At 37.8% G+C, this 13,470-nt stretch overlaps 3 gene segments (V, D, J or C); 2 read left to right on the plus strand and 1 right to left on the minus strand.

Annotated features, from left to right (window-relative positions):
* The first annotated feature begins 3,010 nt into the window (after positions 1-3,010).
* Positions 3,011-4,987, plus strand: LOC133644718 (Ig kappa-b4 chain C region-like). The segment is given in 2 exon segments: positions 3,011-3,212; positions 4,659-4,987. Coding segments are annotated over 2 exon segments (531 nt in total).
* Positions 4,988-7,616: 2,629 nt separating this feature from the next.
* LOC133644722 (Ig kappa chain V region 120-like) lies at positions 7,617-8,077 on the minus strand. The segment is given in 2 exon segments: positions 7,617-7,954; positions 8,026-8,077. Coding segments are annotated over 2 exon segments (390 nt in total).
* An 80-nt stretch (positions 8,078-8,157) lies between these two features.
* Positions 8,158-13,177, plus strand: LOC133644730 (Ig kappa-b4 chain C region-like). The segment is given in 3 exon segments: positions 8,158-8,194; positions 11,238-11,363; positions 12,849-13,177. Coding segments are annotated over 3 exon segments (492 nt in total).
* Positions 13,178-13,470: the final 293 nt, after the last annotated feature.

Below are 13,470 nucleotides of genomic sequence, written 5' to 3' on the forward strand. Positions count from 1 at the left end.
AATAAAATAAAATATAACAGATTGTTTTTTAGGATGGTTAAAGGTAACGTTGTCATTTTACAACAAGGGGTGTTACAGGGTTAAATCAATGAACTTACACAATATTGTCATTTATGGACATTTACTGTCAATAAGCTTTGTTGCCTGAAAGCAGAGGTGTGGACTCGAGTCACATGACTTGGACTCGAGTCAGACTCGAGTCATGAATTTGATGACTTTAGACTCGACTTGACAAAATGTAAAGAGACTTGCAACTCGACTTAGACTTTAACATCAATGACTTGTGACTTCACTTGGACTTGAGCCTTTTGACTTGACATGACTTGCTACTTTCCCCAAAACCTAAAGCTTAAAAAATTATTTGGGAGCGCTCCGTATCTTTCATTTTGTACGTGTCTGTCTATCAGCATGTGTGCTGCGTGTCAGCGTGTGTGCTCTCAGTACAACAGCCAATCAAATGAGATCTACGTTGTTTTCATCACACAGCATTCAGCCAATCAAATTGCAGGACAACCAATGAACAAGAGTTGTCAAACAACGCGCCAGTGAGAAAGATTTATACCAAAGTTGGTTTCGTTCGGGTATAAAAACTACGACTTGGTCAACGAATTGCCGTATGCAAATCACGCAGTTCGAATATTACAGACGGAGACGCAACAACTTCCAACTTCGTTCGACATTTGAAGTTGCACAAAGAAGGGTAAGTTTTGAATGTAAGATACCGTTTATTGGCTAAGTAACATGACTTTTATTTGCTGTGTAGTTAAATCAGTGAAGCTGTAAACTCACTGCTAACGTTATAACCATAGACTTATAAGTAGACGCAGCATCGAGCGCTACTGCCTACTGGCGCGGACGAGACGCGGGGCCGCCATCTTGGAGTGGTGATCCGCTCCACTCAGTGCAATTCATTTGTCAGGAGCAATGAACTGTCAGCGCATTTAATTAATTTTACCTCACTGAATACCACTCATTTTCATGCGCTTTTTTGTCATACGTGTAGCTATGATAACGGACACATGTATTATTATTCATAGTTTGCTTAACAGTAATAGAATATTCTTATACGTTATAAGTGACCAGACGTCCGAGATTAAAACTGTGAATATAATCCCAGAGAAGGGGGAAAAAAACGGTCAGCTATTTTTAAATTGAAGAAACAATATGATTACGTTATATATACATGCTACATAAACAATGTATGAATACATTAGATATCTATATATCTTATAGACCGTATCTCTGTTGCTGCAGCAGCAGAGAGTTTATTCTGTCGTGACACTTTGTATTGATATTTTGTATTACATTCTTCCCTTAAATGATCATGTTTACAGTGATTGTTATATATGTATTTTTTATGCATGTCGCTTTGGATAAAAGTGTCTGCCAAATACTTAAACATAAACATATATAAACACCTGAAACTCTTTATATCAGCTAAAACCAGCAATCTGTTTCACTGGATTCAGAATAAAACCAAATTCTGTTTTACCCAACAATGTTAGTATTTGAATATTGTTACTTGAAGACTTATTTCTGGTTACAATTATACTGTTAAGAAAGTATTGTCTTATATAATGCCTAAAATGAGAATGCATTATAATCAATGGCGGCTGGTGAATTTTGTTTTAGGTGGGGCTGAAAGTTTGTAAACCAAACCCCTGTAGGGGCGTCATCCTCCCCCAGAAGATTTATTTGTGATTTTCACATACAAATATTGAAGATCTTTGCTCCTTCTCAACTCTGTGGTAATGTTATTTTCATAAAATACAACCAATAGTACATTAATGTTAAATCTTACTTGTGAAAAGTAATCCCCCGATTCCTATTTTCAACAGTCCGCTCATTTGAGCAGGAAAACGCTGAACACCAGCCCGGCATCTTTGTTTTCTACCTGTCAACTGTCAGTTTAGGCTGCTCGCCGGCTCCTCATCACCCCTTCAAGATGCAAATTGCTCGCGTCACAGCAACCAATATTGCGTCTACTTATAAGATGTTTATGGTTATAACGTCATTTCAAACACGGCAATATGTTGCGTCCACTGCAGTTTGCTGCCTTATTCATACTTTTTGTCAAGTGATTTTTTAAGCAGGGTTGCATGAGGTACCTACACAAACGTTACGTTAGTCAATGTATCACACACAGTAACGTAACGTTAGACGGCGGTCAGCAGCACCGCATATTTTAGCCACCTACAAAAAGACAAACATAGTCAAATAAAGGTCAGTTAAAATATATACTATATTAAGAATTGTGTACATATTGCATAGGGCCCTGACATCTAAAAAATACAACTCTGTTCATTGTTATGTTCATGTATTTGTTATGTTTTTCATGTGTATGCACACATAAACACACATACAGTATGAGATGAGATCAATGAGATAAGGTAAGAACAGAATAGAAACTGCTGTGGAACTAGTTACAATGCAATATGCCATGGAAATACAATGTTAACACTTTTGTACAAATAAGTACAGTTGCACTTGTTTTTGCAAATGTGTTTATTCTGTAAAGGAATGAGTTAAATGTTTAAAATTGTTTAAACTATTAAAATGACTGGTTAATAGTGCTATTATGAATTGCAATGTCAGTACTATTTTCTTTCCTGCTATTTCAAATGCACTTGTTTTAATAAATAAATACAGCGGTTTAAAAGCATACACAATCTGTGTAAAAATATTAGTCTGTTGTCAAAAGGACTTGAAATGACTCGAAACTCAAAATGCAGGACTTGTGACTTGACTTGAGACTTTCCAGTCTTGACTTTGGACTTGACTCGGGACTTGCCTGTCTTGACTCGGGACTTGACTCGAGACTTGAGGGCAAAGACTTGAGACTTACTTGTGACTTGCAAAGCAATGACTTGGTCCCACCTCTGCCTGAAAGTAAAGAAAATGAAGAGATTTGGGGGGAGCAGGAAAATCCCCAAAATGTGCTCCAGTTTTTCCCTTTTCCTATCATATCTGTGTCAGACTTTGAACACACTGTGCTCAATTCCAATAGAATATGATTGTTATCCATGCATTTTCAAATGTACTGTATCACAACAAAACGCTGGTTCTGCTTGGTGATCTTTGTTCAGTGGACCAGTCATCATCATCTTCCACTTTCACTTCCCTCAAACCAAAGGAGGTTTTTGTACGAGCGCCTCACAACCTTGCATCACTGTGGTGGAGTTTCGGCGAAGGGACCAAACTGGTCATCGGCTGTGAGTACCAGATGTGTCCTTGTTTTTCACTCTGTGTGACAAAAGCAGGATTTTATTGTGTGGAATTTGGAATTAGAATGTGATGTCAATCTAGGAGCAGCTAACAATATGAGAGTCTGGTTGTCATGGTGACTATCATGTGATTGTTGTCTATTTCATGTCACCATGTGATTTCTTTCTGACATAATTATCAAACATTTCAACACGTCAGGCGAAAAGAAGTAGGAAGAAGCCCAGCGTATTTCATCCTTCTCCTTCTGTGTGCTACTAATAGTTTTGTAACAATAGAAAGATGGATTATGTAAAGAAGGGAGATAAAGGAAGGAGAAAAAAAGTGTAAAAATATTCAAATGAATCTTAAAGATAAGATAAAATGACTAAAATAAATATAAAATAAAATAATTAATGATTTATGAATATTTGTGTTTGCAAGTCAGCGAGTGCCACATACTGAAAAATCAAAGGATGCTTTTTTTTATACTTTTTAATCTAAAAATAGATTAATCTAATGCAGGGGTGTCAAACGTAAGGTTTTATTCGGCCCGCGGGATGAGTTTGCTAAGTATAAAAATGAGCTGAAATTTTTGAATGAAAGAAACTGCTGTTCTAAATGTGTCCACTAGATATCGCAATAGCAAGATTTGTAGATGATGCTACATATTTAAAACAAAACAAAAAAAACACAAGATGTTAGTGCACCAGTTGAGGAAAATGACCAAACTACATGAATAAAATCTTGTAATTTAAATTTTGATATAATTTTTTCATCTTGATAGATTAAAAATTAACACCAATGAGTTGACTGATGAACATTATCACATAATTTATTCAGAAAGTATAAATAACAACAAATAAAGATAGAATACTATTAACCGCAACATGTACGTGTAAAAAAAACCCCAACAACATTAAGATTGGTACATTTCCAGAATGTGCTTGTTCTATTTTTAAACAAAGAAAATAATCTGAAGTTGTCTTTTGGGAGTAGATTTTTCTCCATGTGGCCCTCGATCTAACATGAGTTTGACACCGCTGCTCTTATCCAATATGCTAATAAATTATATTTTTATTAGTGCTGTCAAAATGATTATTATTGAAATAAGATTATTCTCACTTTTATAGTTGGATTATTCGTGATTAATCACAGTAAAATACTCGCTTGCGTAATTCAAATAAACTATTAAAAAAGAGTCCAAAATTTCAACACAAATGCAGTTTTAATGTCAGAATGTCAAACAGGAAAAAATGTTGACATTTTTGACTTAAACGCACCTCATTTATTTACACAAAACTTTCTGACAGTTTTATTTGAAGTTTATTTGGAAGATAAATGTGGCAGTCGGAGTCTCCTCACTCATCTTTGCACTAGCAGGAGGTGTTGTCATGTTGATTGACAGCTTTAAAGTGTGACATATTAAATCTCTCCTCCCCCTCCCCCTCTCCTAGCGGGTGAGGTGCGGCCCCCCACGCTGACCATCTTCCCCCCCTCCAAAGAGCAGCTGCAGACTGGCAGTGCCACGGCGGTGTGCGTGGCCAGCGGAGGCTCGCCTCAGGCCTGGACCCTGGGCTGGAAGGTGGGGGGCAGCAGCAGCACCTCGGGGGTGTCACACAGCTCGGACGAGGCCACCGGCGACGGCCGCTACAGCTGGACCAGCACCCTGAGCCTCCCCGCCGACCGCTGGAGCACGGCCGGCTCGGTGAGCTGCGAGGCCACCATGCAGGGTCAGAACCCCGTGACCCAAACCCTGATGGACCCGGGCCGCTGCTCAGAGTAGAAGCTGAGACGCCCATTCTTCTTTTTATTGCTTCCTGTTTCTTACTGCTTGATGCCGGAGAACTTGGCGCAGAACCTCAACATTTAAGCATTGTTCAATAAAATGTCCACGGTCATGATGAGTCAGCGCCTTTTTCTCTCAGGACCTCAAATGGACCCACTCACACCTCACTATGACCATTAGAAGCACATTCTACTACACTTTGTTTTTACATTCACAATAATTCATCTTAGCTTTTATTTGGAACTGACTTGACCTGTGAAGCACATCTCAAAGTGCTGTGAAAATGCTCATAAAAATGTATAAAAAAATAAATAAATTAGTAAATTAAAAATAATACATTCAAAGAACAACTTTCGATTTGCAAAAACAAATGAACAACAATTTTAATGAACGATAACCTATTTTTTTTTAGAATTGTATTAACAAATGGTCATGAAGATTAAATAGAGAAAAAAAAAACTATTAATGAAATAAAATGGTCATAAAAATCTATAAAAAAATGAATAAATGAGTAAATAAAAAATAATAAATGTAAAGAAAAACTTTAGATTTGCAAAAAAAAATTAACAACTATTTTAATGAATTATATTTATTTTTAGAATTGTATCAACAAATGGTCATGAAAATTAAATTGAGAAAAAAAAATAAAGTAATTAATTAAATAGAATGGTGATAAAAATGTATTAAAAATTATGAAAATGTTTAAAATATCAAATTAAAAGTCATAGAAGCCAAAAGGGGGTTAAGGTAATTTCAACTTAATGCTAAATAAAAAATAAAAAAATGCATAATGTTTAAAAGACAAAATAAATCTACTATCATTTCTTTGACAAATGTCATTTATGTCAGTAATTCAATTCCTAAAGTGAAACTCATATCCTCATGAGAGCCAGCGTCCTCTGCAGTGGACGTTTGTTTCCCCCCCAAAAATGTGTAACTGTGACAAAAGCAATAGAGCGCAAGCAAATGTCCACTGCAGAGGACGCTGGCTCCCAATAGAATATTCCATAGATTCACTTCACATAGAGTGACATTTATTCATCATTTTGAAGATCATACAAACAAATTCAGTCCTTGACAAAATGTGAAACATGGTTAAATATTTCAATGACTGGTTGACTATGGAGGTTCATTTGTGTCTTTATTACCAAGTGTGGACTGATTTTTTCCCTATAAAAATATGATGTGAATTTCATTTTTTTTAAAATGTGTGAGCAAATCTGTTAATTTAAAAATTAAATTTGTTAAAATTCAGTGTTTGAAAACACTTCCTGCTCCCTGGAAGTTTATTGTAGATCATAAATCATGCATCTCACCTGGATAGAAGAAGTCTGAGGAGGTATTCCGACAAGTTGGTACACTCTGACAGCCATTTAGGACCCAAAAGTGGCGAGTATGACACGAAAAGACGCTTGCTTGTTGTAATGTGTTATACAAATAAACATAGATAGATTGATTGATTGATTGATTGGTTGATTGATTGATTGGTTGATTGAAAATAAACAATGAAATTAAACGAAATTAAAGTTTAATTGAATTGTCAGGTAAAAAAAAAATTAAGTTCACAAAATTCAAACAAAAAAATTCAGTTACATAAATGTTGTGTTGAAAAGAAGGTTTCATAATAAAGACACAAACAAACCTCCTTAGTTCATGCTCTAATCAACAAATCAAGTGCAAAATACTTAATTTTAAGTCTGTAATTGATCTTTATTGCCTGAAAGTAATGAGAGTAAAGAGTTTTCGGGGGGAAAGGGAAAATCCCCAAATGTGCTCCAGTTTTTCACTTTTCCTATCATATCTGTGTCAGACTTTGAACACACTGTGCTCAATTCAAATAGAATATTATTGTTATCCATGCATTTTCAAATGTACTGTATCACAACAAAACAGGACAAATGCTGAAGCACATTCATATTTCTAGATTGGGACTTCAAACTATAGTTTAAATTATAGTTAATAATTCCTTTTTATCAATCATGTGTGGCCCTAAACGACCACAAAGAGCATTGGTCTTCACCAAGGGGTTCGCGGAGGCTGGGAGGGTCGTAACATTTTTGGCAAAATAGACTATTTTTTAGTTATATACTTTTCATAAATAATTGTATATATTTATAATTTTCACAAATGTGAATGTATTTAAATACATATTAGCAATAATCATCCATATATCCATTTTCTACCCCTTGTCCCTCTAGGGGTCGCAGGGGGCTAGAGCCTATCCTAGCCAATAATCAGTTTCATGTATTAATTAATCCATGTGTTCTGTGTTCTGGAGTTAATTTATGTAAAGTTTAGGAGTAAAGGCTACAGGTACATTAATGACCAAATTAATATAAAACCCAATTTTATACAACATGTGTTAGTTGGGGGTCCTCACTCCATCTTTATTTCAGTTTGGGGGTCCTTGGCTTGGAAAACTTTGGCATAAAGTGTTTACGGGACGGGCCGGCCCTGAGTGTTAGTGTGACTTCTTCTTCCCTCATTTCAACTTTTTCTTACAAGCCAATCAACTTGTTCAGATTGACGCTGGTTCTGCTTGGTGATCTTTGTTCAGTGGACCAGTCATCATCATCTTCCACTTTCACTTCCCTCAAACCAAAGGAGGTTTTTGTACAGCTCTCAATCACCGTGTAGACGTTCCAGATCCAAAAGCGGCAAGACAGTAGTAATCAGCGACATCTTCTGCCTGAACACCACTGATAGTCAGAGTGTAGTCAGAGCCAGATTGTGTGCCACTGAATCGAGATGCTGTTCCAGAAGAAATATTTGATGCACGTGTTCCAGAAGAAAGACGTGATACATAATAGATCAGAGGTTTAGGAACCTGTCCAGGTTTCACTTGGTACCAACTGAGATAAGCACCAATATTTGAACTCCCTTTGGCGCTGATGGTCACCGTCCCACCAAGACTGACATACTTGATTTTGTCCGTCTGGGTCAACAAATCCTGGGCGGAAGATCCTGAAAGGAGACGGCGATGATTACATCAACACTTTCCCTTTAGGGACGACTCAAAAGAGTCTTTGTCTCACCTTGAATCAGCAGAGCCGACTGGACGAGCAGAAGCACTGGTGCAGGCCACATCTTGATGCACTTTTCCAGCCCAGTGCGTGGAAAGAGTCCAGATTTATCAAGACGTGGCGGTGCGGCCAAGCGGAGCGCTCATGCAAATGAGCTCCGAGCGCACCTGTCTTTGTGAAAGTGAGAGGGAGGCGTGGGCAGGACCACTTCCTGTCCATGTTTGTGTTGCACATCTGCCTCAGACCCCTTCACTGACGCTCCACTTTCACCACAACTCCTCCAACTTGCTTTATGGAAAGTGTTCTATGATTCTTGGTCTTTTTACCTATGAGGGCTAAACTTCACCTTCATATCACCTTACATATGTTTTTTTTTTAAACAAACTATTTTCAACCAAATGAAGACAAGAATGAGCTTTTTAGTGCATGTTAACATACTGAGTGTGTATTTGTTGTCCTAACAGTGATCCGGCTGCAACTGTGACATCTACCCACCAGAGGGCGCCTGCCAGCCAAAATAAAAATGTTGATACCGAAGTGATGCATTGATATCGGGCCTCCGATAGCATTGCACCAAGACTATGTCTGGACTTTGGACTAATGTTAGCATGCTAATATAAGAGATGTTAGCATACCTCCAAGATGGCACCGAGTATCAAATATAAAGATTTGTAGGTTCAAACACTCAAAATTAGCAAAGGAGGCTAGGATAAAATGATAGCATGCTAACACTGGCATGCTAATACAAAATAGGTTAGCATACTTCCAAGATGGCATTAAGTAACAAAAATCATGATATTTAGGTTAAAACATATAAAATTAGCTAAAAAGCTACCCTAAAACGTTAGCATGCTATGCTAACTTTCAAGATGGTGCCAAGAATGCTAACGTTAGCATGCTAACACTGAGCATGTGTCATATACCTAGACTGACCATACGTCCTCTTTTCCCCGGACATGTCCTCTTTTGCGTGGCTGTCCAGGCTGTCCGGGCGGGGTTTCTTAAGTGCCTCAAATGTCCGGCATTTTGAGTCAGGGTTGCGTGTATTTTCAATGTACGTCCAGGGTTAAGAAGGGGTTGAAAACAAAACAAATTGTGAAGGTGTGCACACGCAGCTGCACTCGTGAGGGAGGGGCAGAGACAGAGAGAGCGAGGGAGTGGATTGATTGACATACTTGCCAACCCTGCCGATTTTCCCGGGAGACTCCCGAATTTCAGTGCCCCTCCCGAAAATCTCCCGGGGCAACCATTCTCCCGAATTTCTCCCGATTTCCACAAAGACAACAATATTGGGGGCGTGCCTTAAAGGCACTGCCTTTGCGTGCCGGCCCGGCCACACATTATTTATGGCTCCCCACACACTCAAGTGAATGCAACGCATACTTGGTCAACAGCCATACAGGTCACACTGAGGGTGGACGTATAAACAACTTTAACACTGTTACAAATATGCGCCACACTGTGAACCCACACCAAACAAGAATGACAAACACATTTCGGGAGAACATCCACACCGTAACACAACATAAACACAACAGAACAAATACCCAGAACCCCTTGCAGCACAAACTCTTCCGGGACGCTACAATATACACCCCCGCTACCACCCCCCCCCCCCACCTCATATATATATATATATGTATATACAATCAGAATCAGAATCAGAAATACTTTATTAATCCCCGAGGGGAAATTAAAATTTAGAGGTTATTTTAAATATTTCTACCTCTGCACTTTTTTCCAAAACTGTGAATGTTACAGAATATAAGTGTGACTTATTTTGTTATACTGTCAAGCAGTGTTGGCGTTAACACACTTTTTGTGTCTTTTTAACGCATTGAAATCAGAAAGGACGCAGATTTATTTATTTATTTACCATTTGCGGCCCACAGCTAATATTTCAAAGGCTCACGGCACATTCTAAAAATACTATTAAAATAAACAAAAAAATAAAAAATAAAAGCTTAAAGGTGAAATTTAATTTAGAAAAAGTTGCAATGTTGACTAATAAAACAAAGCTGTTTTTATTTCTTTCAAACTGTCATTGCTCAAAACATAATATTGAATCAAAATCAATGTTATTATGAATTATTGACCTATCTAAGGTTCTGATTACTTCACATCAAATATTCCACTTTGAAAAATATTTTTGGTGGAAGATTTAGCATATTTTGTGTGTTTGCCGTAAAAAACATAGTTTTGTTTGACAAAAAAGGGCAGAAAACAAACAAACAAAAAAACAACATAAAAAAACTAAAACATTTTGAAATGAGGAATAGATGTGAAGTTGATGTAGACTCCAGACATTTAAGTGTTAAATATAAAATGTATGTATGCCCTGGCACACCATTATCATCATTTCATGACCCAAGCAAAACACTTTTTACACTTTTATACTGAAATAAATACACCTACAACTTATTCAATAAAAACATAGAAAAAACTACCAGCAGCGGTAAAGTTTAGATCCATGAAGGAAAGAAGAAAGTGAGTGAATGTTTATAACTGAATACATTTACATATGTATTCACATTTGTTTTCTTTTTTTTTTACTATTTTTTTTACATTAATTAAGTAACGTTTATGACAACCTTTTTCCAGAACACAATATAGAATGTGAGATATAACAAATTTGTCATTTGTTTTCAAAACGCTTACAAAAAAGTGGGATCCCAAAAATTTACTGTGGGACCCCATTTTTATGACTTGATGGGGTCCCTGGGACCCCATTTTGAAAGTTCCTAGCGCCAACAATGCTGTCAACAGAGGAGAAAAAATGCTTTATTTAAATAAATATATTATTTATAAAGCAGGGTGTACCCCGCCTTCCGCCCGACTGTAGCTGAGATAGGCTCCAGCGCCCCCCGCGACCCCGAAGGGAATAAGCGGTAGAAATGGATGGATGGAAAGCAAGTTCGAGTATCATTGGCAAATTTTCACCTAGTCCCGGCCTTGGCGTGCTGCCCGCCTTGGCACGCATATATGTGTCCTCTTTTTGGGATTTCACAATATGTTCAGCCTAATTTAGATATGAAAATGAAGAGATTTGGGGGGAGCAGGAAAATCCCCAAAATGTGCTCCAGTTTTTCCCTTTTCCTATCATATCTGTGTCAGACTTTGAACACACTGTGCTCAATTCCAATAGAATATTATTGTTATCCATGCATTTTCAAATGTACTGTATCACAACAAAACGCTGGTTCTGCTTGGTGATCTTTGTTCAGTGGACCAGTCATCATCATCTTCCACTTTCACTTCCCTCAAACCAAAGGAGGTTTTTGTACGAGCGCCTCACAACCTTGCATCACTGTGGTGGAGTTTCGGCGAAGGGACCAAACTGGTCATCGGCTGTGAGTACCAGATGTGTCCTTGTTTTTCACTCTGTGTGACAAAAGCAGGATTTTATTGTGTGGAATTTGGAATTAGAATGTGATGTCAATCTAGGAGCAGCTAACAATATGAGAGTCTGGTTGTCATGGTGACTATCATGTGATTGTTGTCTATTTCATGTCACCATGTGATTTCTTTCTGACATAATTATCAAACATTTCAACACGTCAGGCGAAAAGAAGTAGGAAGAAGCCCAGCGTATTTCATCCTTCTCCTTCTGTGTGCTACTAATAGCTTTTGTAACAATAGAAAGATGGATTATGTACAGAAGGGAGATAAAGGAAGGAGGAAAAAAAGTGTAAAAATATTCAAATAAATCTTAAAAATAAGATAAAATAACTCAAATAAATATAAAATAAAATAATTAATGATTTATGAATATTTGTGTTTGCAAGTCAGCGAGTGCCACATACTGAAAAATTAAAGGATGCTTTTTTTATACTTTTTAATCTAAAAAAAGATTAATCTAATGCAGGGGTGTCAAACGTAAGGTTTTATCCGGCCCGCGGGACGAGTTTGCTAAGTATAAAAATGAGCTGAAATTTTTTAATGAAAGAAACTGCTGTTCTAAATGTGTCCACTAGATGTCACAATAGCAAGATTTGTAGATGATCCTACATATGTAAAACAAAAATTAACCACAAGATGTTAGTGCACCAGTTGAGGAAAATGATCAACCTATATAAACAAAATCTTGTAATTTTATTTTTCATATAATTTTTTCACCTTGATAGGTTGAAAATGAACACCAATGAGTTGACTGATGAACATTATCACATCATTTATTCAGAAAGTATAAATAACAACAAATAAAGATAGAATACTATTAACCGCAACATGTAAGTGTAAAATAAAAACACAACAACATTATGATTTGTAAATTTCCAGAATGTGCTTATTCTTTTTTCAAACAAAGAAAAAAATCTGAAATTGTCTTTATTTATTTATTTTTTGTTTTGTTTTACCAGTCCGGCCCACTTGGGAGTAGATTTTTCTCCATGTGGCCCCCGATCTAAAATGAGTTTGGCACCCCTGCTCTAATCCAATATGCTAATAAATTATGTTTTTATTAGTGCTGTCAAAATGATTATTATTTAAATAAGATTATTCTCACTTTTAAATTTGATTATTGGTGATTAATCACAGTAAAATACTCGCTTGCGTAATTCAAATAAACTATTAAAAAAGAGTCCAAAATTTCAACACAAATGCAGTTTTAATGTCAGAATGTCAAACAGGAACATTTTTTTGACATTTTTGACTTAAACGCACCTCATTTATTTACACAAAACTTTCTGACAGTTTTATTTGAAGTTTATTTGGAAGATAAATGTGGCAGTCGGAGTCTCCTCACTCATCTTTGCACTAGCAGGAGGTGTTGTCATGTTGATTGACAGCTTTAAAGTGTGACATATTAAATCTCTCCTCCCCCTCCCCCCTCCTAGCGGGTGAGGTGCGGCCCCCCACGCTGACCATCTTCCCCCCCTCCAAAGAGCAGCTGCAGACTGGCAGTGCCACGGCGGTGTGCGTGGCCAGCGGAGGCTCGCCTCAGGCCTGGACCCTGGGCTGGAAGGTGGGGGGCAGCAGCAGCACCTCGGGGGTGTCACACAGCTCGGACGAGGCCACCGGCGACGGCCGCTACAGCTGGACCAGCACCCTGAGCCTCCCCGCCGACCGCTGGAGCACGGCCGGCTCGGTGAGCTGCGAGGCCACCATGCAGGGTCAGAACCCCGTGACCCAAACCCTGATGGACCCGGGCCGCTGCTCAGAGTAGAAGCTGAGACGCCCATTCTTCTTTTTATTGCTTCCTGTTTCTTACTGCTTGATGCCGGAGAACTTGGCGCAGAACCTCAACATTTAAGCATTGTTCAATAAAATGTCCACGGTCATGATGAGTCAGCGCCTTTTTCTCTCAGGACCTCAAATGGACCCACTCACACCTCACTATGACCATTAGAAGCACATTCAACTACACTTTGTTTTTACATTCAGAATATTTCATCTGAGCTTTTATTTGGAACTGACTTGACCTGTGAAGCACATCTCAAAGTGCTGTGAAAATGCTCA

The sequence above is a fragment of the Entelurus aequoreus genome, linkage group LG03, assembly GCF_033978785.1.
Source record: "Entelurus aequoreus isolate RoL-2023_Sb linkage group LG03, RoL_Eaeq_v1.1, whole genome shotgun sequence".
NCBI classification, from domain to species: Eukaryota; Metazoa; Chordata; class Actinopteri; order Syngnathiformes; family Syngnathidae; genus Entelurus; species Entelurus aequoreus.